This window comes from Sminthopsis crassicaudata, chromosome 6 (assembly GCF_048593235.1).
Source record: "Sminthopsis crassicaudata isolate SCR6 chromosome 6, ASM4859323v1, whole genome shotgun sequence".
Classification (NCBI taxonomy): domain Eukaryota; kingdom Metazoa; phylum Chordata; class Mammalia; order Dasyuromorphia; family Dasyuridae; genus Sminthopsis; species Sminthopsis crassicaudata.
The window spans coordinates 251,844,588-251,869,824 of record NC_133622.1 but is presented as its reverse complement, the minus strand read 5'-3'; the positions used below and the strand labels follow the sequence as shown (position 1 = coordinate 251,869,824).

General features: G+C 59.4%; 2 protein-coding genes across 3 annotated transcripts in view; one reads left to right on the top strand and one right to left on the bottom strand.

Moving 5' to 3' along the window:
• Positions 1-25,237, top strand: part of PC (pyruvate carboxylase) — a 74,913-nt gene that overhangs the window by 46,882 nt on the left and 2,794 nt on the right. For both annotated transcript variants that reach the window (XM_074272659.1, XM_074272658.1), the window contains exons 2-14: positions 6,800-6,923; positions 7,009-7,193; positions 7,273-7,438; positions 7,512-7,657; positions 7,793-7,910; positions 8,025-8,176; positions 9,103-9,221; positions 10,022-10,184; positions 13,471-13,653; positions 23,870-24,014; positions 24,165-24,254; positions 24,337-24,558; positions 24,739-24,895. In XM_074272659.1, the coding sequence (XP_074128760.1) occupies positions 6,800-6,923; positions 7,009-7,193; positions 7,273-7,438; positions 7,512-7,657; positions 7,793-7,910; positions 8,025-8,176; positions 9,103-9,221; positions 10,022-10,184; positions 13,471-13,653; positions 23,870-24,014; positions 24,165-24,254; positions 24,337-24,558; positions 24,739-24,895 (1,970 nt within the window). The remainder of the gene's footprint in view (positions 1-6,799; positions 6,924-7,008; positions 7,194-7,272; positions 7,439-7,511; positions 7,658-7,792; positions 7,911-8,024; positions 8,177-9,102; positions 9,222-10,021; positions 10,185-13,470; positions 13,654-23,869; positions 24,015-24,164; positions 24,255-24,336; positions 24,559-24,738; positions 24,896-25,237) is intronic.
• Positions 14,880-18,626, bottom strand: LRFN4 (leucine rich repeat and fibronectin type III domain containing 4). Its single transcript, XM_074272665.1, has 3 exons — positions 18,093-18,626; positions 16,396-17,796; positions 14,880-15,797 (listed from the first exon to the last, which is right to left on the bottom strand). Exons 2-3 carry the CDS (start codon positions 17,742-17,744, stop codon positions 15,233-15,235), a joined length of 1,914 nt encoding a protein of 637 aa, XP_074128766.1. The 5' UTR covers positions 17,745-17,796; positions 18,093-18,626; the 3' UTR covers positions 14,880-15,232.

Here is a 25,237-nt window from a genome sequence, read left to right as displayed (position 1 = left end):
CAGCTGATTCTGAGGCATCCAGGGTGATAATGCGGTCGCCACACTCGGGCCTGACGGCCAGAGGAGTTTCCAATTGCAGCAGCCCCCCAAACTCCTGGAAGGGTTTTGTTTAAACCCTCCAGATTCAGTACGGTGCTGGGAAAGGTTGGGTCTCCCCAGGATTGGTGGAAAGAACACTTGGATACATCAAGACACATGAAGGGTCTGGTCCTGGCCCTGCCACCAGCTCTCTGTGTGAACTTGGGCTGGTTTCTTAGCCCTGGACCTCAGTTAGATCATCTGTAAAATGGAACATTAATATCCTTCTTTCTTACCTGGTTCTTGTGATATAGTATGAGTGAAGGCATCATCCAGATGGCCTCCCGGCAGCTGCCTAAGGGTTTCCAGACTCTGAGTCAGCCCAGACACTGGAGGCCGTGAATAAGAACCTCCCCGCAGGACATAGCTTTCTTTGGGAATGGGTTTGGGGGGACCAGACCAACTAGGGTTTAAAAAGGGCTCCCAGTGCTCCTCCAACCCTCTTCCAGGAAGCGGAGGGAGGCACTCGCTGGTTATGGCATCTCCTCCCTTAGAGTTTACAAGAGCCTTCCCACCCATGAGCATGGCTCAGGCCAGGCTGCCTCTACCTGCAGAACACAGCTTCCAAGGCGAGTAAATGCAGAGTAATCAAAAGGGAAAGAGCCTGCAAGGGAGCCAGAGGATGTGTCTGTAATGGGGAAACCCCAGGAAGGGGCACTTGAGCTACATTAAACTGGATGGCTGGATGACAGGGTTGGATCCTCAGGGGCAGAGAGGAGGAAAGACAGGGCTTCCTGTCAGTCTGGAATGGAGAGTGTGGAAGGGAATGGATATGTAATAGGAAGGAAGGAAGGAAGGAAGGAAGGAAGGAAGGAAGGAAGGAAGGAAGGAAGGAAGGAAGGAAGGAAGGAAGGAAGGAAGGAAGGAACGAAGGAACGAAGGAAGGAAGGAACGAAGGAACGAAGGAAAGAAGAAAGAAAGAAAGAAAGAAAGAAAGAAAGAAAGAAAGAAAGAAAGAAAGAAAGAAAGAAAGAAAGAAAGAAAGAAAGAAAGAAAGAAAGAAGGAAGGAAGAGAGGGAGGAAAGAAAGAAAGGAAGAAGAAGGAAGGAAGAGAGGGAGGAAGGAAGGAAGAAAGAAAGGAAAGGAAGGAAGGAAGGAAGGAAGGAAGGAAGGAAGGAAGGAAGAAAGAAAGAAAGAAAGAAAGAAAGAAAGAAAGAAAGAAAGAAAGAAAGAAAGAAAGAAAGAAAGAAAGAAAGAAAGAAAGAAAGAAAGAAAGAAAGAAAGAAAGAAAGAAAGAAGGAAGGAAAGAAAAAGAAAGAAAGAAGGAAGGAAGAAAGAAAGAAAGAGAAAGAAAGGAAAAAGAAAGAAAGAAGAAGGAAGGAAGAGAAGGAGGAAGGAAGGAAGGAAGGAAGAAAGGAAAGGAAGAAAGAAAGAAAGAAAGGAAGGAAGGAAGGAAGGAAGAGGGAGGAAGGAAGGAAGGAAGGAAGGAAGAAAGGTTATGTGCAGACCCTTGTGTCCATCCCTTCTGTGACCGGACCTGGTGCTGTTCTTCCTCGTCAGTTCTTTGCCACCATGTCCCGGATTTCAGGTTTTCGGGTCCTCACCTCACTGTGCATCTAGCCGTTCATGCTACTCTGGATTCTCTGGAATGGCGTCTTTTCTCATTTGTTACTGTGTAATAACATTCTGTGACATTCACCTGCTACATTTCGATTGGCCGTTCCCCTGTTATCTAAAAGGCAATCGAATCCTCCTCCCCAGCGAGATTCTAGTTCTTTTTTTCCTCCTTTAATCTTGCAGGTGCTTAATAAATGCCAGGGGACCCACAGTGTCCACCTGACATTATCTATCCTCCCTCTTCCTGCTTTTTTAACTTGTTGATTTTGTGTCTTTCCCTGGGTGTGTCTGTTCCACCTTCCGTTGTCCATTAAAGATGAGAGAGTTCCGCCTGCTGTTCCCTCCAGCACCCCTTCCTCTGAGTTTGTATGTTGTTGTTCTGGAAGAAGATCATGATGTCAGGGAGGTGCAAGTGAATCAGACTGAAGCAAGACAGGGCTGGTCAAGGTCACCAGCCTCACCTTCCCCTCCAGAGCCATCTGGGGCCAGTGGCCAGATAGGGATCAGGACGACCAGAGAGGGAGTGGGAGAGTGCAGTGGGAGACCGCGGCCTTTTTAAACACGGGTCCTCAACAGGGCTCAGTTTGACTGATGCAAGGCCCAATCGGTGATTAAGGCCAGGTAAGAAATGAGGCAGAGGATGGCCTCTTCCCTCGTAAAACCAAAACGATCTGGGAGGGAAGGCCCTTAGCTTTGGGGCCAAAATAGAACCACTTGCTATTTTCATTCATTCTGAGCCAAGCAGGGCTCACATAAACACACTATACCCAAGGAGATTTTTTTGCCCTCTGGTTCAACGAGATCTGGGCAGTTTTCATTGTAAGATCCTAAGGTCAGTTCCCACGAGTGTTCCCAAGTTTCTCCAGACCCAGCCCCTTCAGTTCTTGCAGCGCAGTAGCATTCTGTTGCTTCCATGTAGGGACATCCTCTTGTTTTGTAATTTGTCAAAACTGCAAAACAAGCTACTAGAATTATTTTTGACCACAGGGTCTTTTTCTTCTTTCCTTTATTTCCTTGGGTCGTAGACCTTTTTGCGGTATCGCTGGATCAAAGGGCAGGCACAGTTTAATCGTTCTTTGGGCCAAGTTCCAGATTACTTTACAGTTTTGCCAACAGTACATTTTCCCACAGCTTCAGTCAGCTTTGCCGGTCTAATAGGCTCCAGGGGCACCACCTCAGGTGGTACCTCACAATCGTTTTAATGACCATTTCTCTTGTTATTTAGAGTTCTCTTTCTTAAAATACAGCTATTGATAGCTTGGATTTCTTCCTCGGAAAGCTGCAATTGGCAGATGACTCATAAATTTCAATCAATCCCCTAAGAAATCAGACTTTTATAATGAGAGAAACTTATTGTGAAGATTTCTCCATATTTGCTTTCAAGTCTTCTAATTTTATCTGAATTGCTTTTGTTTGTGCAAAAACTCTTTAATTTTATGTAATGAAAAATTCTTCATCTCAACCCTTTGTGAACCATATTTCTTATCTCTAGATATGATGGGCATTTTCCTCCATGTTCTTCACCATTTGTGCCTAAATCAGGTACCCATTTGGAGCTTATCTTACTATATGCTATGAGCTCTTGGTCTCTACTTAGTTTCTTCCTTTCTACTTTCCACTTTTCCCAAGAGTTTTGGCTGCATTGTGAGTTCTCGCCCTATTGGCAGTCCTTGGGCTTCTCAGCCATAGGTGTTTCTGTATATCGTATACCCAATTTGTTCCATTGAACAACCTTACTATTGCTTACCCTGCATCAAATTGTATTGATGATTATGGCTTTGTGATAGTTTGAGCTCTGGTCCTGTTTTGCCTTCCTTCCTTCCTTCCTTCCTTCCTTCCTTCCTTCCCTCCCTCCCTCCTTCCCTCCCTCCCTCCCTCCCTTCCCTCCTTCCTCCCTTCCTCCCTTCCTTCCTTCCTTCCTTCCTTCCTTCCTTCCTTCCTTCCTTCCTTCCTTCCTTCCTTCCTTCCTTCCTTCCTTCCCTCCCTCCCTCCCTCCCTCCCTTCCCTCCTTCCTCCCTTCCTTCCTTCCTTCCTTCCTTCCTTCCTTCCTTCCTTCCTTCCTTCCTTCCTTCCTTCCTTCCTTCCCTCCCTCCCTCCTTCCCTCCCTCCCTCCCTCCCTTCCCTCCTTCCTCCCTTCCTTCCTTCCTTCCTTCCTTCCTTCCTTCCTTCCTTCCTTCCTTCCTTCCTTCCTTCCTTCCTTCCTCCCTCTCTTCCTTCCTTCCCTCCCTCCCTCCCTCCCTCCCTCCTTCCTCCCTTCCTTCCTTCCTCCCTTCCTCCTTCCTCCCTCCCTCCTTCCTCCCTCCCTCCCTCCTTCCCCTCTTTCTCTCCCTCCCCCTTCCTTCCTTCCTTCCTTCCTTCCTTCCTTCCTTCCTTCCTTCCTTCCTTCCTTCCTTCCTTCCTTCCTTCCTTCCTTCTTTCCTTCCTTCCTTCCTTCCTTCCTTCCTTCCTTCCTTCCTTCCTTCCTTCCTTCCTTCCTTCCTTCCTTCCTTCCTTCCTTCCTTCCTTCCTTCCTTCTTTCCTTCCTTCCTTCCTTCCTTCCTTCCTTCCTTCCTTCCTTCCTTCCTTCCTTCCTTCCTTCCTTCCTTCCTTCCTTCCTTCCTTCCTTCCTTCCTTCCTTCCTTCCCTCCCTCCCTCCCTCCCTCCCTCCCTCCCTGCCTCCCTCCCTCCCTCCCTCCCGTTTTTTGGTTCTTCCAAGTGAATTTTGTTATTATTTTTCCTAGTTCAGGGAAGTGATTGTTTGATAGTTTTCTTGAAATGGAACTTGGTGAGCCCTTGAACAATTAGTATTTCTCCATTTATTTAGAGCTGCCTTTATCTATGTAAAAAGTATTTGGTAACGGGGCTTGTATCGTTCCTGGGTGTGTTTTGGTCAGAACTGTTTTAAGAATATGCTTTTGATAAGCTGCTGTGGGACTGGTTGGGAGCCCAGCAATAGGCCTCCGGGCAGCTGGTCGAGACCTCAGTTGAACAGAGGCTGGCAGGGACTCTTCATCTGTGTCTGTGAATTTTCTTAAAACATTGATAATTCCAATATAATTGGTTTCTTAAATTTCTTACACATTTGATATTATTCAGAATAAAAGTAATATTAACCGGCGTTAATATAGCCCTTGGGATTTTGTCAAGCACATTAGGGATGCTCTCATTTGCTCCTCACCATGCCCTGGTGAGAAATACTGGTATCCTCACAGACAGGAACCCGAGGGGCTACATCCGGGAAGGATCCGAGACAGGATTCCAGGGTAGCATCCTTGAGAAGAAGGGGTCCTTCTGTTTCCCCAGACTGCCAAAGGGGCCCTTGAGCAATCCCCCAAGGGAAGAGATGTGTCCATTTTACAGATGAGGACATTTTGGAGTAGAGTCTGTGCCTTCGCCAAGGTCATACGAGCCAATATTCGAATGCAGGTCCCCTCGCTCCCAACACTTTTCTTCTTCCTCAGACTACGACCCTCACACTCCTCCTTAGCTCCAGGGACTTCAAGGAAGCAGTGCAACTGCCTGGTCCCTAACCCACATAGGACCATATTTTGGGCTGACTTCTTTCCCTGGAAGCAGGTGAAAAGGACCAACTGGAGGGCTGAGGTGTTCCGCCTTACTTCCTGCCAATTCTAGGTGAAGGAGAGGTTTCAGGCAGTCCCACCGGCAGTCTTCCCTAAAGATTACCCATGGATCATCAGATGCCAACTGGAAGAAAGGAGGCCCCGGGGGGGGGGGGCTGGCAGACTCAGGGCTGGGCCAGAGGGCCCTAACTTGGCTCCTGACAGGAGGGAGAGGGACCCTGGGAGCTGGGCTCAGCTGGGCAGCCCTTTTGGTACGAGACCTGCCTGCTGGGCTACTCCCAGCTTCTGTCAGCATCCAATAAGTCAAATGCTTTCCTTCCCCTCAGCAGCCCCCCTCCAGCACCATGGCTGGTTCTCAGTGGGCTCTGTTAGGGCCTTCTCGGCCTACCTTTGGCCCCGATGGACCCGCCATCCACCCACCCACTGTCCTCCCTCCTCGGAGGGCTCTGGCCCCCGCTGATGGCTCCAGCTGCCCCAGGATGAGGAACGGGGACAGGAAGTTGCTCCAGCAGGGCCCATTCTCCTGATTTAACTCTTGGCTGGGACCCAGACTTTCAGTTGTCTGCCGGGCAGCTGGACTTTGAGCCCTGGGGCCAGTGACCACAGGCAGATCAGGAGCTCCTGGTGGGTGAGCCCCTGGCGGCCCGGGCCCCCAGCCTCCCTTCCCGGCAGAGGCAGCTCCATCGCCTCGCCCTGACTCTGGCCTTTGGCAGGGTGAGTACTTTGTGAAGCTGGGCCCTGCTGGAGGCAGGGAACAGGACCTCCTGTGTGTGAGTGCGAGTGTCCCACACAGATGTGGGAGGAAGCAATCACCAGGTTCCCTCTTAACTGCCACTCGCTGAGCCTGCTGAGTGTGGGGGGGTCACGTGTGGAGGTCAGGACGCCTTTGGGCCTGCGGTCGGGGAGTCCCTTCCTCCTGCCCCCCCCCCCAGGGCTCCTGGATGTAGCCTGGCTCTGGGACGCCGCCCCCGGCTCTGGGGGCCGGCCTGTTTCTGTTCCTGTCTCAGCAGCCTCCATGTGGGGGCTGCCCGTGTGTCTGGGCTCCCGGGCCACCGTCCTCTCAGAGCCTCCGGCGGTCTGGTCTCTGACCCCAGGGAGCCACGCGGTCACTCAGCAAACATTTCCCGCAGCCGTTCCTCTGGTTAAGGTGGTGCTGCCAGCCTTTCAGTCCTGTAGTGGGGACCCATGCCGGGGTGGGGGGTCCACACAAGCTTGTCTGAGAGGGCTCAGCCTCCCTCCAACACAAAACAACTTCTAAGGGAAAGCAGGACAGGGATGTGGAGACCGCTGCTGGCGCCTGCCGAGTGGACCCGGCGCACCTCCCTCCTGGCGAGGGACGCCACGCGAGGTCGCCCCCTGTAACTCAGAGCGAGGATGGGCATGCTTTGAGAGCCCGCCCTTCCCTCTAGGACCTCTGGCAGCATGGGGCCACTGTGGGGGCAGACATTCCTTGTCCACTTGGTGTCCTGTGGCTGGCCAAGTGGAGACCATCGGAGGGAGGCAGGGAGGCTGGAGAAGGAGGCCTCTCGCCACCTGGCTCTGGGGGCCGGCTTCCCCACTGGGGCCGCTCTGACCCTGGGCTCTCTCTTTTTCTCTCTCTGTAGATGTGGAGGTTCCGTCTGGCCCACGGGGGCCTGAGGCTCCTGACTGTCCGACGTGCCTACAGCTCCAAAAGCAGCCATTACCCCGAGTACAAGCCCATCAAGAAAGTCATGGTGGCCAACCGAGGTGAGAGAAGCCCCCTCCCCTTCCCAGCCCCACCCCCCCTCCTGCCGGTCCTGGAGCAGAAGCCGAGCATCCGCTTCCCCCCCAGGTGAGATCGCGATCCGAGTGTTCCGAGCCTGCACGGAGCTCGGCATCCGCACCGTGGCCGTGTACTCGGAGCAGGACATCGGGCAGATGCACCGGCAGAAGGCCGACGAGGCTTACCTCATCGGCCGCGGCCTGGCACCGGTGCAGGCCTACCTGGACATCCCCGACATCATCAAAGTGGCCAAGGTAAGCGGGTGCCCGGCAGGGGCTCTGGGCTCCGGCCGCCCGCCCCACGGCCCCCGTAACGGCCGCCTTCCCCGGGCAGGAGAACCACGTGGACGCCGTCCACCCCGGCTACGGCTTCCTGTCGGAGCGCGCCGACTTCGCCCAGGCCTGCCAGGACGCCGGCATCAAGTTCATCGGCCCCAGCCCCGAAGTGGTGCGCAAGATGGGGGACAAGGTGGAGGCCCGAGCCATCGCCATCGCCGCAGGTACGGCCCGCGGGACCGCGGCGGGGGTCCGGCCTCACTGCCACAGAGGCCCCACGCTCCGCTCCCTCCACAGGCGTCCCCGTGGTTCCGGGCACCGACAACCCCATCTCCTCCTTGAACGAGGCTCGGGAGTTCTGCAACACCTACGGCCTTCCCATCATCTTCAAGGCTGCCTACGGGGGCGGGGGGCGCGGCATGAGGGTCGTCCATAGCTTTGAGGTACACGGAGAGGGGGTGGGACAGAGTTGGGGGTCTCTGAGCCCCAGAAAGTGAGCCACGTGGGGGGCAGAGCCGTGGGGCGGCCGGTGGGACCCAGAGCCCCAGGGAACCCCCTCTCTCACTGCCGTGCTCCAGGAAGTGGAAGAGAACTTCAACCGCGCCTACTCCGAGGCCCTGGCCGCCTTCGGGAACGGGACGCTCTTCGTGGAGAAGTTCATCGAGAAGCCGCGTCACATCGAAGTGCAGATCCTGGGTGAGTGGCCCCGGGCCGGACTCCTTGCCTTCCCCCACCCCCACACAGGCAGGGCAGATGCAGGTCTTTGGGGGCTCCTGAGGGGAGACTGAGGCCAGGTCCCTGCCTCCCCAGGGGACCAGTTCGGGAACGTGCTGCACCTCTACGAGCGCGACTGCTCCATCCAGCGCCGGCACCAGAAGGTGGTGGAGATCGCCCCGGCCGCGCATTTGGACCCCCAGCTCCGGAGCCGCCTGACCAGTGATTCCGTCAAACTGGCCAAGCAGGTGCTGGGTGGTGGGGGCTCTGGGGGGGAGAGGGGAGCCCCCCTCAGTGGCAGAGTGAGGAGAAGGACACGGGGAGGCAGGAGGGCGCCTGGCTTTGGGGCCAGGCCAAGCGCTCCAGGGCTACGGGCAGCAGAGAGAGCAAGAGAGCCCAGAGAGTCCTCAGCTGCGGCTGTTGCTTCTCCTCTTCCTTCTCTTCCTCCTCCTCTTTCTCATCCTTTTCTTCTTTCTCTTTCTTCCTCTTCCTCTTCTCCTCCCTCCTCTTCCTCCTCCTTCTCTTCTATCTCCTCCTCTTCCCCTTCTTCCTTCTCTTTCTCTTCCTTTTCCTCTTTCTTCCATTTCCTCCTTTCTCTTCCTCTTCCTCCTCTTCCTGTTTCTCTTTTTTTCCTCTTCTTCTTCCTCCTCCTCCTCCTTCTCCTCTGCCTTTGAGCCTCCCCTTATCCCATGAGTCCCACCTTGGCTCCCTAAAGGGCGGTACTAATAAGCCTCCTTCAAGGAGCTCCCCAAGGCTGAGCCTTCCTCCTCCTCCCTCCCCCCTCCCCCTGCCCCCCACCAGACATCTCTGGACTCATTTTCTGCCTGTGCCCATGGGCCGCTCCCATGGCCTGATCAAGCTGGCGGGGCCCCCTCCTCTTTCAGAGCCAGCGAGGGGCTCCTCCAACTCCACACCTGGAGCTGCCCCTTCCTCAAAGGCCCCATGTCACCCAAGCTGCAGTGACCGGGAGTGTGTTCCCAGCATGCTCAGCACCAGACTGGGTGGCTCATCACACTGTGCCCCCCCCCTCTTCTTTTCTCCCTCTTCGTTGCCTCCTGTTGAGCCCCATGGGCATGGCAGAAAAAAAAGGGAGCTGGGCCTGCCGATGCCAGGGGATGCCCACCTCCTCCACCTCTGGCTGCCTGGGCCCTGCTCACTGGGCTCCCCCCCACAGGTGGGCTATGAGAACGCTGGCACGGTGGAGTTCCTCATAGACAAGAATGGCAAACACTATTTCATTGAGGTCAATTCTCGACTGCAAGTGGAGCACACGGTCACCGAGGAGATCACCAAGTGAGTGTGGTGGAGGGCCAGCCAGGCGAGTGCCAAGGGAAGGTGCCCCCCGCGTGGTCCGCAGCCCCACCCAAAGTCCCTGGAATGTCTGGGAAGCCTCTGGCCTGGGGGCAGTTGGGACCAGAGGGAGCTGTCCAGGGGCCTCGGTGCTGAAGAGCCAGCCCCTCTGGCCCAAACAGGGGGCAAGAAAGTTGTTACAGGCCTTCAGTCCACGCGAGTCCCCTGACAATTCCCCCAAAGTCCACCCGTCCCAGGCGGCTCATCTGCTTTCCCCAGGGTCCGCGGGGTTGTGGGACTGCCCTTCAGTGGGAGGGGGGCTCTTTGCAGCACTTGTTGGTTCGGGCCCTTGGCACCCTGGCGCCTCTGCCCAGCGCTTTCCCCAAAGAAGTGGGCACAGCTGTGCAGCCTGGCAATGTTACATTGGCAGAGAGTCTCAGAGGGAGGAGGGGGTGCTGAGTAGAACCTGGAGAGAAGAAAGGGGTCATGGGGTGGGGGTGGGCACTGGCACACAGGGAGAGCTCCTTTTTTCCTTAAATTTGGCTCTTCTGGAATCCCCCGATGCCATGGTGGGAGATAGGAGAGGGAGGAGCCAGGCCCCGAGCGGTGGGGGCCACAGGGCCGGGAGGAGCAGTGGCTGGCAGAGGGCTTCCTCCCTCCCTACTCCTGGATCTGCTGCCTGGCCCAATTGCCCTGTGGCCTCGGGCCAGTCACTTCCCGTCTCAGGGCCTCCGGAGAGGGTCGGCCCGGTCGGTCTCCCCATTGGCTCGTTTCCCCTCCTCACTTGGCCGCCCTTTTTGCAGCGTAGACCTCGTCCATGCCCAGATCCACGTGGCTGAGGGCCGCAGCCTGCCTGACATGGGCCTGCGGCAGGAGAACATCCGGATCAACGGCTGTGCCATCCAGTGCCGGGTCACCACGGAGGACCCAGCCCGAGGCTTCCAGCCGGACACCGGCCGGATCGAGGTGAGGAGAGCCCCCACCCCCGTCATAAGGGGCCACAAGCGCTTCGGCCGGAGAGAGCCCGGCCTCTTCTGGGTGTCCTTTGAGCTTTTACTTCTGGAGCCGCCGCTCCATAGAGCCTCCGGGAAGCACAAGGTCCTGCTTGGGCCCCCGGCCTCTGCTCGAGCTGGGGCCACAGGAGGAGCCACGTCCTCGGCCCCGGACCCCTCCTTCCTGGGCCGGGAACACAGAAGGAGGGCGCTCTGGCCCTCGGAGCTGGACGGGCACGTTGCCGTCACCGGCGGATGCTCTGGGTTCTTCCAGGCGGAGGCCCAAGCTGGACCGGACTTCAGAAGATGCCTCTTCCTTTTTCCTTTGTGGAGGTGGGGGGCTGTGGGCATGGAGTGCGCTATACACTCTCAGGCAGGGAATAGATTGATTAGTTTTGCTGAATTTGCTCTCAGATGTTTGTTACAAGAGTGCGGGGGTGCTAGATGGGGGGAGGGGTAAAGATTAAAAACAGACCAGAGAGTGCCCCCCACCCCCCACCTCCCCAACATGAGGCACCTGGGGCTTCGAGCCCGAGTCGGTACAAAAGTACGGTGGGCAGAGGCAGGCCCGGGGGGTGCACAGGGGTCCCAGCGGTCACAGTCGGGCCGTCCCATTTTTGAAGGCGCTCAGACCAGGTAGCAGCCGCATTTACTGCTCCTGGCTTCAGTTCTCTACCTGAATTGGGGTCAGCGAGGAGCAGAGCTGCCAGCGGGTGCAGGGCAGTGATGCGTGCCCCCCGGGAGACGAGGGAAACCAGGCCGGGAGCCTGGGGGGAGAGCAGGCTCTCGGGGCCGGTGAGGACAGAGGCCTCTCCCCAGGGCCAGCCGGGCGGCCTCGCAGACTCCGGGCAGCCTGAGTGATGTGCCCGGCCCCACTTCCCTCTCCCTTCTGTCTCTCACCATGGCTAAGAATACCTGTGTGTTCTGGGTGTCTCGGAGCAGCTGCCGCCCCATCTCCTGACATCTCCCCATCTGGCCCAGCCCCTCAGGGTGGAGAGGAGGCTCTGCACAGAGACCCGGGGCCCCCCTAGGGAGCCAAGGCCGGCTCCCGGCTCAGGGCATCTGGCGTGGGGGCCCAGAGGGAAGGCCGGGAAGGGGCTCTGACTGCTCCGGCCTCGGCCCCAAGAGTCAGCCTTGGCTGTGAGGCTGCGCTCCTTCTCCTCCTCCTCCTCCTCCTCCTCGCCTACTTCACCACAAAATATTTTTAGCTGACAGCTCCTGCGCGCACTTGAGTGCTTATCCTTAAATATTTCATTAAGTTCCTCTTTATTGAACACAACAGGCCTCTGCCCCTGAAAGATGGCGCCCAGTGCCTCGGGTGCCTCCCCGGGGGAGTCCCAGTCACTGGCACCCCCCCACGCCCCGTCTGTCCTTCAGCCTCAGTCCCTGCCTCGCCCACATCCCCGTGGCCACCCTGGCTCTTGGAAGCGGGCTTGTCTCTTCATCTCTGGTCCATGAGCGCCCCTGCCCAGCCCCGAGAGCCTCCTGCCGGGCTGCCTCCAAAGGCCCTCCATTAGGTGCTTCTCCAGCCGTTTCTGTCCGTCCCGTGCAGACTGCCCACCCCGGCCCCCCTTTCTCTCTCCATCCTCTTCCCCCTCTTTCTTGTTCTCGTCTCTGTCCCCTTACTAGCAAGACTTACAAACGCAGAGGAAAGCGCTCTCCCTTCGGCCTCCAAGGCCCGGGCTAGCTGGCTGGCCCTGTCTCTGTGCCTGACTCGGCCTCCCGGGCCTAGATAGAGGGGGTGGGGAGACACTTAGAGGGGGCCCAGAGCTCAGCGGGACCCTAGACATGCCAGATCCCATTTGGCCCAAGAGAAGCGAGCTCCCCGACTTAACAGAAGGGGAGGGAGAGGCCGGAACGGTTCAGTGACTCCCTGGGGGTCCCTCACCGGCCCAGTCTCATGGCTTTGGCCATCCAAAAGGCTTCTGTCCTCCCTGACCTCAGCAGCCCTGGACACCACCGGTCACCTCTCCTGGAAATGCTCCCTCTCTGATCCCTGAGGATCCACTGGATCTTCAGCTTCCCCAGGATCTCTCTCTGTCTCTGTCTCTGTGACTCTTTCTCTCCGTCTCCCACCTGCACGCTCTCCTGGGCTCCAGGCCGCTCTCTCCAGGAGCTCTGGCCCTGATGGGTTCCCTCCCATCGGGCTCTGATCTGCCTCTTTTGTACTAATAAGGGAGGTGTTGCCCGTTAGTGGGCGTGGAGCCTCTTTGGAGCCCGTAGCCCAGTGGCTGGCACACAGTAAGAGCTTACTAAATGCTTCGGGAACGCTCTCCCCTGCCTGCTTCAGCGCACAACTCCCTGTGGCCACAGGTTGCTCTGATCGTCCCCGCTGGTTCATCTTTGCCCCTTGCCCCCATCAGAGGCGACTCCTGCAGAACCGGTGTAAACGTCGCCTCTCGCTTGCCCTCTGCCTCCACTTCCTCAGCAGTCAGATGCAGCCCCTGTCTCCCAGGGGCCTCGTGGGGATCAGTGAGCATGCTCTGTAGCGCCCTCAGCACAGCGCCTGGCACAGCTGAGGGGCCACATGCGTACCAGCTGCATGGGTGTCCAGGCGGCGACGGGAGCCCAGGGGCCACAGTCCTGCCTTGGACGCTTGGGAGCCTCTGCCCGCCGCAGCTGTAGACCCCTCCAGGTGGTTGGCAGAGCAGCTAAAAGAATATTTGTAAACAGCCTGGCACATAGGTGCTTTGTGAAGGCCTCCTCCCTTCTCCCACTGGCTCACCCAGCCCTTGGCACAGTGCTTGGTACCCAGCAGGCCCATGGCTGCCCCCAGCCCAGGCTCGCTCCCAGCTGCTCTTCACTGAAGGCCGCTGCTGTGTCCGCTGCTTCCTCCCATCATCCCGGTTCTCTGGGTCGTGTTGGGGGCTGTTGAGAGGGTGAGCAGGCGGGTGCCCAGAGGCCAGACGGGAGAGAACCCAGCCGAGCAGGTGCCGCCTTTGGCTCCTGGGGAGCACCATTTTCTGCCCCTTGTGACGCACAGTAGGTCCTTCCTATGGGCTTGCTGACTGCCCACTGGTCCCAGTGCCTGGCTCTTCTCCGGCTTCTCCTCCCCTCCAAGCTTCTCCCGGGGAGGGGGCGAAGGATGTACGGGGGCTGGGCACCTGGGTTCACTGCAGAAACAAGTTTGCCAAGTGTCACGAGCCAGAGTCGAGCAAAATTAACCCTTGAGGGCCCTGGAGCCAGCCGGAGCTCCTCCCCTGGCACCGGGTTCTCTAGCCGCTTCCTCCTGCCCCAGCCTTGCCCTCCTTCCCCCGCAGGTGTTCCGGAGCGGCGAGGGCATGGGCATCCGCCTGGACAACGCCTCGGCCTTCCAGGGGGCGCTCATCTCCCCGCACTATGACTCCCTCTTGGTCAAAGTCATTGCCCACGGCAAGGACCACCCCACAGCTGCCACCAAGATGAGCCGGGCACTGGCCGAGTTCCGAGTTCGAGGGGTAAAGGTGAGTGCTGAGCCTTGTTCTATGGTGGGGTTCTGGGGCAGCAGCCATCATCACAGGTGCCGCCCCAGCCCAGCGGCAAACCCCCGGGGTATCCGGGTCCAGGGTGCTGTTAGCATCAGCCCCTGCAGGCTGCAGTGGCGGGGAGCAGGCCCCCAGGGCTCCAGGCCTCCCTTGTTCGCACCAGGCCCGAGGCAGCCTGCCCCTCCTGGTGCCCACGCCATCCTGTGGGGCTTTCCCCGCTGAGCCGTGGCCGTAGCCCACTGTGCTTCCTAATGGGATTCTCTCCCCTCCCTGGGACCCCTGCAGGGGTCTCTGCCCTCTCTGTCTCCTTCCCGCATCCCCTCCCTTCTTGTCCTTCTGGCACAGAAGTTCTTGCAGTACCATGGCCTCCCTGCAGAGATTCACCTGTCGGCACAGTGTGCCAGCAGGGATGGTGAAGGGCTGGGGCACGCTGGCACGTTTGCCCAGACCTAACCCTGTCCTTGTGGCCAGGCACCGATGGGACCATCTCCTGGTGCCCCACGGACTCAGTACCTGATGGCGCTCATCCCCACGTTGTCCCCACTGCTAGATGGCACGATGGTGTCCTTGGCCCCGTCTCGCCATCCCTGCCCTGCACAGGGTGACTGGGCAGGGGGTCTTCTTGTTTGCCCCAAAGTCCTAGAGAGTCTCCTCCAATCCGGAGGCACAGGGCTGGGATAGGCCATGCCCAACACTCGGCTGCACCCCCAGGGGAGGAGGGCAGGGCAAGGTGGTCAAGGCCCAGGAGCAGCCAGGCGGTCTCCGCTCCCAAATCAATCTGGGTGTGGGGAGGCCCTCCCGGATCTCCATGAGCCGAGCCCCCAGATTCCCTGCGTCCCTCCCTACGCGGGCAGGCAGGGGGGCCGCGCCTGGCCAGATGTGCTCAGCCTGGGCACCTCTGGGGGCAGCAGGGGGAGTTCCTGTTCCTGTCCGTGGCTGAGCTCCCAGCCCTACTCCTGCAGATGGGATCTTAGAGAATCAATGGGGCTTTCAGACCCAAACTCCCTTGGCTCTGGCAGTGGTGCTGGGCATGCTGGGAAGGGCACGGGCTGGAGGTTTCTCTCCACGCCACCCCCCGGCTCTCTGTGTTGATGGCTATGCCGATGGGGGCCCACCCCTGTGCCCTCTGCACTGGACTCTCGCCCTCTTCCCGCCCGGGCCTCCGGCGCGGTCTCCTCCCCACACGACAAGGCCGGAGCCGAGGCGAGGTGTCCCTGGCATTTTTATTAAGAATAAAAACAAGAATCCAGGTCGGTCCCTGTAGCCCATCGCCCCACAGTGCTGCGAGCACCTCTTCTCCGTGAGTTCCCTCCCCTCCCCAGGTCCTGGAGAGGGGGACAGGGTTAGGGAAAGGCTGTTTTCTTCCCCAAATTACAAAGGGGGAACTGAGGTACAGAGAGTTAAAACTGGGGTGAAAACCCAGAATCCCAACTCCTCAGCCAAGGAGTGCTCCGTCCACTCCCTGGGCCGTTCCCGCGATGGTCCCCGTGTCCCGAGGCCCCCTCTCCTCCAGAGGGCCCGGAGGGAAGAGCTGCCGGCTCCCGGCCCGGCCCCGGCCTCAGACCACGCTCTCTTCCAGCCGCTCCCCGCTGCCCCCCACCCCTCGGCACCCAGCCCCGAGTAAGCCGCCGTGGACCGAGTGGCTCCTGCGCGTCCAGGCTCCTCCCAGGCGCCGGGCATAGCCATAGCAGCCGCCCGTCTCCCCCAAGTCCAGAGAGCAGCTGCGCTGTGGGCGGGGCGGAGGACTCCGGGGGGGATGAGGCTTCGGACCGGGACTGGCGCCTCCGCCGTTGGTCTGAGAGTGCACGTGGCTGAGCTTGAGCGGGAGGCGGGCGGCCCCGGTCCCCCGGCCCCGAACCAGCAAGGCCACCGTGAAGACCAGCAAGGCGGCCACCAGGACCCCCCCCACAGCCACCGTCAGGGTGCCCCCGAGCACGTGGGCCTGCAAGGCGTGGCACAGGGGCATGGCTGGCAGTGTAGAGAAGTGGGCACAGCCCAGCAGCCTCGTCGCTGTGAGGTCAGAGGGCACAGCAGCAGGTGACAGGGCCAGGAGGCAGAGGTCGTAGTCAGCCCCAGGGACCAGGTGCTTCAGCAGAAAGTGGCGGCTGGAAGCGGGGATGATCCTGTAGGGAAGGGGCAAGGTCAGTGTCAGTCTGGCCTCCACGGCCCTGCCCATCAGTCTGTGGAGGGTCCTGGCCCGGGGTGCCCCTGGGGAGGACCCAGCAGCCCCTCAGATGGCTCTTGTGTGTGGATATAGTCAGGGGGGGTGTGTGCACAGACCCCAAAACAATCCCAGAGCCCCGCAGGCAAGAGAAGCAAACACTCTTGGCTACTACAGCAGCGCATGCAAACAGACGCCAAGAGGTAGATGGAAAGAGAGCGCCAGGAACCCCTCAACACCAGCCGCGCCCTTCCTCTCCTTCCCAATGCCAGCTTGGCTCTAGGGCAATCTCCCCAGGCCTAATTTTCATTCCCCGCCATGGCCCCCTGCCCTCTCCCTGTCCCACCGTACCCCTGCCCCTCGCCCCTGCTCTTTGCCCAAGCCAAGCCCCTCTCTGCAACTTCCCAGAGCACAGGGGCTGAGGAAGGAGGCCTGCAGGGAGAGCGAGAAGCTCAGCGGCCGTAGGACTAGCGCGCGGCGTGGCCTTGCGGGCGGGGAAGCAGAGGCGCCACGAGGCGACGGGAGAAAGGGGTGGCCCCGCGTGGCCGGCGGGCTCTCACCGGTAGATGAGGGTCTCGTCCTCGCTGCTGTTGTACTGGATCTGGAACATCCAGACGGGCTCGTTGGGCCTGCCGGGGCCCCAGCTCACCAGCCCAGACGTGGCCGTCACCTCGGACACTTCCACCGCGGGCCCCGGCTCCTGGGCGCCTTCGCCCTCGGCCGCGGTCCGGGCGGAGGCCGCGATGTCCGAGGGCCCGGGCCGGCCCCCGGCGGCGCTGCCGTTCCCGCCGTGGGGGAGGGCCAGCACCCGCAGCTCGACCTGGGCCGTGGCCTCCCCGGCGGCGTTGGTGGCTATGCAGGTGTACTCGCCGGCGTCTCCGGCCCCGGTCACCCCGATCTCCAGCGTCCCGTTGGGGAAAGCCTGGGCCCGGGAGGAGTTTCCCACGAGTCTGTCGTCCGGGCCCACCCAGTGCATGGTGGGCATGGGGTCCCCCAGGGCCCGACAGCGCAGCAGGGCCCGCTGGCCCTCCAGCACCCAGAGCCGCTGGGTGTGGCGCGCGATGAGAGGGGGCTCGCAGGAGAACTCGCCCTCGGGCACCGCCCAGAAGTAGCGCCCGGCCAGCCCGGGCGGGGAGGCGCAGGTCTCCAGGTCGTCGGGCCGGGCCAGGCGCCGCAGCCACAGCAGCTCGCAGTTGCAGTGCAGCGGGTTCCCCCCGAAGCTCAGCACCAGGGGGCTGGGGGAGGCGGCCGTGTCCAGGCCGCGCGAGAAGATGGGGTCGGGGGCCAGCGTGGCCAGGCGGTTGGAGGTGAGGTCCAGGCGCGAGAGCTGGCCCAGCTGGGCGAAGGCCCCGGGGGGCAGCGCGTCGATGAGGTTGTGGTCCAGGTTGAGGGTGTGCAGCACGGGCATGGAGCCGATGCCCGCCCAGGGCACCTGCCGCAGGTTGTTGTAGGACAGGTCCAGGTCCTCCAGGCTCTCCAGGAAGTCGTCGAAGGCGGCGGCGGCGATGCTGCCCAGCTGGTTGCCGCTGAGGATGAGGTGCTGCAGGTTGACGGGCCCCCGCAGGCTGCCGGCGCCCAGCTCGGCCAGCCGGTTGCCGTCCAGGTGCAGGGAGCGCAGGCTCTCCAGGTCGCCGAAGGCGCGCGCCCCGATGCGGTGGATGGCGTTGCGGGACAGCGTCAGGTCCACCAGGCCCGTCATGTTGCGGAAGTCGGGGGGCCCCAGGGCCTGGATGAAGTTGTCGGCCAGCCGCAGCTCCACGGTGCGCCGGTCCACGTTGGGGGGCACGAAGAGGAGCCCGCGGTGGGCGCACAGCGTGCTCAGAGACTCAGAAAGGTTCTGGCAGGTACAGGGCAGGGGGCAGCCCAGGGCCCCGCCGGCCAGCAGCAGCAGCAGGAGGGGAGAGGCCATGGTGAGCCCCCCGGGCGCGAGGGGAGACGCGGGCCGGGCGTGCGGGCCGTCCCTGGGGAGCGGATGGCGGGAGTGGGCCGGGGGCCAAGGGGGCCGCCCCGCCCCCACCCACCCCCGGAGCAAAGGGGATCCCGGTGGCGGGAGGAGGCGCCCCCGGCTCGGCTCTGGGGACAGGAGCCCCTTGGCCTCCCAGACTGGGTTGGGGCTCCCCGCCCCCCCCTTCTTTTCTTCGCCCTTCCTTCCCTCCCCTCCCCCAGCCCCATCGCCCCTCCCCGCCCCCGCCCCGCACCTGCCCCCTCCCCTCCCCCGCCCTCCCGCGTCCCCCGCTCCGCCCCCGCCGCCCCTCACCTGCGCTGTCCGGGCGGGAGCCGCTGCTGCTCGTCCCGGCTCAGGGGCTGCTGCGGCGGCTGCGGGCCGGGCGGGCCGGGCGGGCCGGGCTCCCCCCGGGGCCCCCGCGCCTCCTGCTCGGCCTTCCGCCGGAGCGGGGGCGGGGGCGAGTTCTGGGGCTGGCCGCCGCCCGCACGGCTCGGCCTGGGCTCCAGGCCCTCCCCATGGCGCGCGGGGCTGCGGCCCCGGACCCTGGCCCTGGCCTCCCGGCTCTGCCTCCGACTCCGGCTCCGGCTCCGGCTCGGCTCTCGGCGCGGGCGCGCGGGCGGGGGGCGCGCGGCGCGGCCACGGAGCGCGCGCGCTGGGTGGGGGGCGGGGACCGCGCCGGGATCCACCCGTGCCGTACCGAGCCGTGCGGTGCCGAGTCACGGGCGCCCGCCGTCACCTGGCCGCGCACCGCCCCGGCCCGGGTCGCGAAGCCCCGCGCGATCGCGCCCCGCGCCCGCCCGCCCGCCCGTGCCGCAGCCTCAGCGGCAGAGCCGCGCCCGCTCCCACGCTGGCTCCCGGTCTCCTCCCGCAGTCCGCGCCGGCGGCCGCCCCGGCCCGGGCGGCGGCGGGGGGGGGTGGAGGGGGGGCGGGGCGGGGGCGCCGGCGGCCCCAGCAGCAGCCCGAGCCGCGTGCCACAGCCACGCACGCACTCACTCCAACTCCCACTCTTGAAGGTCACGATTGTTCTGCATCACTGAGTCACGTGGTGGCACAGCCCCGGGAGCTGGCTCCCGCACGCTCCCCGCCCGCTCCCACGTTCCCCAGACTTGGTTCTCCTCTCCCGGGCAAGGTGACTCTCTCTCGGGGTGGGGCCCGGAGGGGAGGACGGGCCCCACCTGCCGCTGGCTGTCCCCTCCCCTCGCCCCGCCAGGCAGCCCCGGGCCACTTCCTGTCGGTGGCGGCTACTTCGGGAAGACTTAGAAACAGCCCGAGGAGGAGGCAGTGACCCGGGATGCAGCGCCGAGGGTCCAGCTCAGGTGCCTCCCATTGGGCCCCCGCCCCCGCTTTTACAGGCTCGAGGCGGAGCGCTGGGAAGGGAGAGAGGGGCGGGCGCGAGGCTAGCCCGCGCTTGGCTAAATGGACAGAGCCCCCCTCCCCCTGCTGCTGCTTCCTTGGGGGGACGGCCGAGCTCCCGGGGGGACGGGATGGTCAGGCCTCCTCTTCAGGCTCGGTCTGTGGTGTTGCAGCGTGCCCTCCCCGAGGGGGGGGCGGGGGGCTCCCGCAGACACTAACAGCCGCCGAGTCCCCACGCCAGGGGACGAAGGGAGTTCGGGGGCGCGTGGCCTGGCTGAGGTGCGTCCCCTCGTTACTATTTTCAGCAGTTACTTAGGTGCGGCTCACTCTCTACCTTTTGAAAAATAAGATTTTCTTTTTTTTCTCCAATGACAGACACAGCTTTTAAGATTCTTTTTTAAATTGTATTTTGTAAATTCCAAATTCCACCCTCCCTCCTCCCCGAGGTCGGGTTATACCTGTGCAGTCCCGGAACCGGTTCCACATTAGTCTTTTTGTGGAAAAAACCTCCAGCTAAAGAAAAAAAAGAGTGAAAAATTGTCTGCTTCCATCTACTCTCAGATCTTGTCCGTTCTTTCCCCGGAGGTAGATCGCATGTTTGTCTTAGATCATTGTATTTCTGAGAGTCTCTCGGGGAATCATTGGCCCAGTGTGGCTGTTCCTGTGTTCCATGTTCTCCCGGTTCCATGTTCTCCCGGTTCCATGTTCTCCGGGTTCCGCTCACTTCACTCAGAATCAGTTCCTGTCAGTCTTTCAGGTTTTTCTGATACCCCCCCCTCCACCTCCTTGCACAGTAGGCCTCCATCGCATTCAGCCCAGTTGACCCACATTCCCTCCATTTCCATTTCCAGTTCCTCCACCACAAAAAGGGTGGCTGTAAACATTATTGTACGTGCAGGTTCTTTTCCCTTTTCTATGGTCTCTGGTGATATTGGACTAGCATGATTATCACTTAAAAAAAAAAAAAAAGGCCAGTAGCTCTCGCAAATGTCAGCCAGACCCTCCTGGCAATGACCTCAATTCATTTGCCTTGGAAGAGCCCGGGTTCTGAGGATGGCAATCAATCTACTCCGGCTGACAGTGGGATAGAATGGCTATCATAATTGAAGGCTGATTATATTACGAGGGTCTCGAAGTCTATGACTTGGTCCCCCAAGTCTTGGTCTTGATTCTGGATGAGGAAGTAGAAAAAGTGGAAAAACTTTGGTCCTGATGCTGTGGGAGAGCACGTGGTTTGGAGTCGGAGTGGGGGCAATGGCACAGGATTCTCCGAGTCAAAGCTTTATTTTTCCAAAGCAGAACATGAGAGATGAGGCCTTTATCAAAGATACTTACTCTAAAAAAGTATTTTCCCAATTTCCTGCTTCCCTTCTAATTTTGGCCTCATTGCTTTTGTTTGTACCAAACCTTATTGATATAGCCAAGATTACCCGTTTTACATCTTGCAATGCTCTCTGTATCTTGTCTTAAATACTTCTTATCCTTAGATCTGACAGGTAAACCATTCCACGCTTTTCCGATTTGTCTCTGGTTATCATTCTTTGTCTAAGTAACGTAACCCATATTGATTTTGGTGTACCCAATGACATGTTGGTTTACCTCGTTTTCCAGTAATTTGTCAGATAACGTATATTTGGGTCATTGGGTTTATCAAACACTGGGTTACTATGGTCACTACAATGTACTGAGTACCTAATCTATTCCACTTATACATTAGTATATTTCTTAGCTGGTATTAGACCATTTGATGAATGACACTTTATAAAAACAGAGTTTGAGACCTGATGTGGCTGGGTCACGACCTTCCTTCACATTTTCTTTCCATTGCTTCCCCACATATTCTTGACCTTTTGTACTTCCAGAGGAATTTCATTGTTTTCGAGTGCTGTAATTTTGTTTGACTGGCATGGCACTAATTAATTTAGGTAGAATTTTCATTTTTATTATATTGGCTCAGCTAGCCTACTAGAGACATTTTATGAACTTGTTATTTTTAGAGATGAGTTTTTGGTTTTTTTTTTTACTTTCTACATCTCTATCAGCTTTGGGAGAGTGATGCTCCTACTTGATTTTTTTTTTTCAATCTTTTTATTTTTTTAAATTAAATTTTATTTTCAATTCCAAAATGTCTCCCCTACCCCCCCCATTCATGAAGAAGTATACATGTGAAGTCAAATAAATCATTTTCACTTGTTTTGTTCTTTAAAAAGGAAGGAAGGAAGGAAGGAAGGAAGGAAGGAAGGAAGGAAGGAAGGAAGGAAGGAAGGAAGGAAGGAAGGAAGGAAGGAAGGAAGGAAGGAAGGAAGGAAGGAAGGAAGGAAAGAAGGGAGGAAGGAAGGGAGGAAGGAAAGAAGGAAAGAAGGAAAGAAGGGAGAGAGAGAAAGGAAAGAAGGAAGGAAAATCCAAGAAGAAAAAACTATGTTTCACTCTGCCTTCTGGGTACATTATTCTCTCTTGAGGTAGCTACAAGTTTCCTCAAGAGTCCTTTGGAATTCTGATGGATCATTGTATCAACCAGAGTTCCTAAATGTTTCACAGTGGATTATGGTTACAATATTGCTGTTAATGGTTGTAGATTGTTTTCCCTTCTCTTCGTATTTCAGTTCATACAGATCCTCCCAAGTTGTCCGGAGACCATCCCTTTCATCATTTCTCAGAGCAACATTTCTTCATCACATCCATTACTCAAATGTAGTCAGTCATTCCCCAATTGGTAGACGTTGCCTCACCTTCCGATTCCTTGTTTTGGAAATCTAGAGAATTGGTGTCTCGATTAAGATAAGTTTATTTCGGGGAGTTATCTTGGTGCTCTAGTTGAGTGCCCTCATTTTAGTGATGAGGACCCCAGGTCTGGCCCGGTTCCCCTCATCCCACTCTGTCCTAATTGAGCTTTGACAATTTCCCTGCCTTCGTGTCTTCTTTTGGCTGAGGCAGTTAGGGTTAAGCTGACTGCACAGCTAGTGTCTGAGGCTGGACTTGAACTCGGGTCCTCCTGAGCTGTCCACAGCACCCCTAGCTGCCTCTTTCATGTCTGTCTCTCTCGCAGCACAGATCCTTCACTTGTCCTTGCTTTGGTCCCGCTGCCACATCTCCCCTTTTCTTGTCTAACATGGCAGGGACCAAGAGTTGGGCGGGGCTCATGTTGTAGAAGTGCTGACCAGTCATTTATTACGCTCTGAACCGTTTGATTTTAAAACGTGGCGTCATCTCACAGGATCTTGTTCATTTTCTCCCGCTTTTCCTTGTTTTGTGAGGCGCCCCTGCTGATAAATCTCCCACCATCCTCTTTCTTTGGAAATGGCTCCATTTGCCCAAGCAGGGTCGCTCAGGCTGCTGGGTAGAGATCAGTGTGGGCTGATTTGAAGGGTCTCCAGGCCCGTCTGGCCTTCTGGTCATGGTGAGCTCAGCTCTGGTTAAGCTTGTGCCGGACAGGGGCTGGCTCCCAGGGACATCTTGCTTTGTTTTACATTAGGCCGCGGGCAGGGGGAGTCCCCTCGGGTGTAACTGTATCTGTAGCTTCTGGTTGGGGGTACAACGTAACTCATTAGTTCCCTACTTACTCTTAAAGAACCAGCACCTTCACTAACATGACCCGAAAATCAGCTACAATGTTGCCCCCCTCCCCCCCCATGCTGGCAAGTACCCAGAGGGCCAGGAATCCTGTGTCTACCAGAAAGGGCCCAGGAGCCCTGGAGCCTCTGCCGCCTTCTGCTTCTCCCTGGCAGAGGAGGTGCTGGGGAAGCGCTAAGACCCCTCCCCGGCTGCCCTGGGGGGCTTATGGGTACCCAGAAGCAAGGGATTCTCCTCAGTTCTCACTCCTTGTGGCTTTAAAGTACTCAGCGCTGAGACATTTTAAACGGTAAAGTCAGGAACAAAGAGCACATATGTGTGAAAAAAAGCGTGTGAAAGCCCCTCTGCTGCGGGCAGGAGCCGTCCCCAGGGCAGAGGCTCAGCCACCTTGGGCAGGGGACAAGGATGGGCCCTGTGGGTCTGGCACACCCACGAGGGCGGCACAAGCCCTGTGCCAAACCCCAACCCAGGAGAGTGGAGACTCTTGCCGGAAAGCGAGGGCCCACCCTCCCCCTTCCGTCCTGAGGGCTCGGCTTCCCCAGGCCAGGGCTCCGTCCCACCGACCCCTAACTACCCACTGGCAGCCACACCGAAGCCCCCGGGCCACCATCCTCAACACCTCCCAGGCTTGGGGAAGAAGCTGAGGCCTGTCATCCTCCAATCACCTGGGGGGACAGGGCCGGCCCCTTGCTCCTGGGGGGCTCCAAGAGGACCCCTTGACCACATCTGTCCTGGGTTCGAGCCTGAGGGGCCTGGGGCAGGCGGCTGACCTGATGTCTCTGAGCCTTGTATGGCAGGAGCGGGGCGGGGCTCATGGGGCGTCACCCAGATCCCGGTTATTCTGGGGTCCCAAAGGCTCCCAGACCCCCCGGGCCCGCTCCCCTTAGCCTGGCCCCCGCGCCAGGGACCGAGGCCTTCCGCCCCGCATGCCGCCATCAGTGCTGGGGTTCTTCACAATCGGCACAAACCCGGGCCTCCGAGTGCGGTCAGACCAGTTCTTGTTGCCGTTTAACAGTGGGGGTCGGATCGGCCAGCACACCCCAGAAGCAGCTGTGCCTTCATGAGGGGGACCTGGGGAGGCTGCTCCCCCTTCCTGGGCCGTCCCTTCCTGCGCCCCCCTTAGCCCGGCTGCCTGGTGACCCCTCCCCACCTCCTCTGTCCTGCAGACGAACATCCCCTTCCTGCAGAATGTCCTCAACAACCAGCAGTTCCTGGCGGGCACCGTGGACACCCAATTCATCGATGAGAACCCCGAGCTCTTCCAGTTGCGGCCCGTGCAGAACCGGGCCCAGAAGCTGCTGCACTACCTGGGTCTGAGCTGCCCCCACAACCCCCCTTCCCCAATCTGAGGGGGGAGGGCTTTGGGAGATAGTGCCCCTCTGCCCTCTGGTGCCAGCCTCCGTGACCGCCCCCTCAGGCCCTCCCTGCCGGCCCCTGACCTAGGTTCTTCTCTTTGCTCAGGTCACGTCATGGTGAATGGCCCTCAGACTCCGATCGCTACCAAGGCCACCCCGAGCCCCATCGATCCCATCATCCCCCCCGTGCCCATGGGTGAGTGGCTCAGGCCCAGCCGGGCTTGGGGGAGGGGGGGACCGGGGTGATCCGAAGGGTCCTGACGTTCCGTCCTCCCCAGGGCCACCTCCGGCAGGGTTCAGGGACATCTTGCTCCGGGAGGGGCCGGAGGGCTTCGCGCGTGCCGTGCGGAACCACAAGGGGCTGCTCTTGATGGACACCACCTTCCGCGATGCCCACCAGTCCCTGCTGGCCACGCGAGTCCGGACCTACGACCTCAAGAAGATCTCCCCTTACGTCGCCCACAGTTTTAACAACCTCTTCAGCATGGAGAACTGGGGGGGTAAGAGTGGGCAGAGGACCAGGGGCTGGGGGGGGGGAGGGCTGGGGCCTTCATCTCAGAGCGCGCAGAGGGTGAGTCTGGGCTCGGGCCGGGGCTTAGCGGGCTGGGTGAGGCAGGGAAGGGGGCGCGGGAGGGGAGAGCCTCCGGCCGCACTCCAGGGACCTTCTCCTCCTTCCCCAGGGGCCACGTTCGACGTTTCCATGCGCTTCCTGTACGAGTGTCCGTGGCGCCGCTTACAGGAGCTCAGGGAGCTCATCCCCAACATCCCCTTCCAGATGTTGCTGCGGGGCGCCAACGCCGTGGGCTACACCAACTACCCCGACAACGTGGTCTTTAAGTGAGCGCCCCCCCTCGGCGTGGGCGGGCGGCCCCTAGATACCCAGCGGGGTCCCAAAGGGGGGGAAAAACAGCCCTTGCCCTCCAGTCCCAGGGGCCAAAGCCAAAGTACTTTGAGTGGAAGGAAGAGAACCCATGGGGAGCCCTCCTCTCAGCATCCGGGTGGTACACCCCCCAGGGCCTCAGTGCTGAGCCCGTCTGTGCCCGGTCTCTGACCCTGCTCCAAGCAGAGCCTTCAGGGGTCTTGTCAGCCCCCCCATGGAGCGTCAAATTGGGCAACAGGGGCTGAGCTGCCCGGGAGTATGGGGGCAAGTCTAAAGGGGGGATGAGGGTCCATGGGGAT

Coding starts and splice junctions, on each gene's coding strand:
- LRFN4 (XM_074272665.1), bottom strand. CDS start 17,744: ATGGCCTCTCCCCTCCTGCTGCTGCTGCTGGCCGGCGGGGCCCTGGGC. Junction 15,798..16,395: donor GACGAGACCCTCATCTACCG/GTGAGAGCCCGC, acceptor CCTTCCCTACAG/GATCATCCCCGCTTCCAGCC.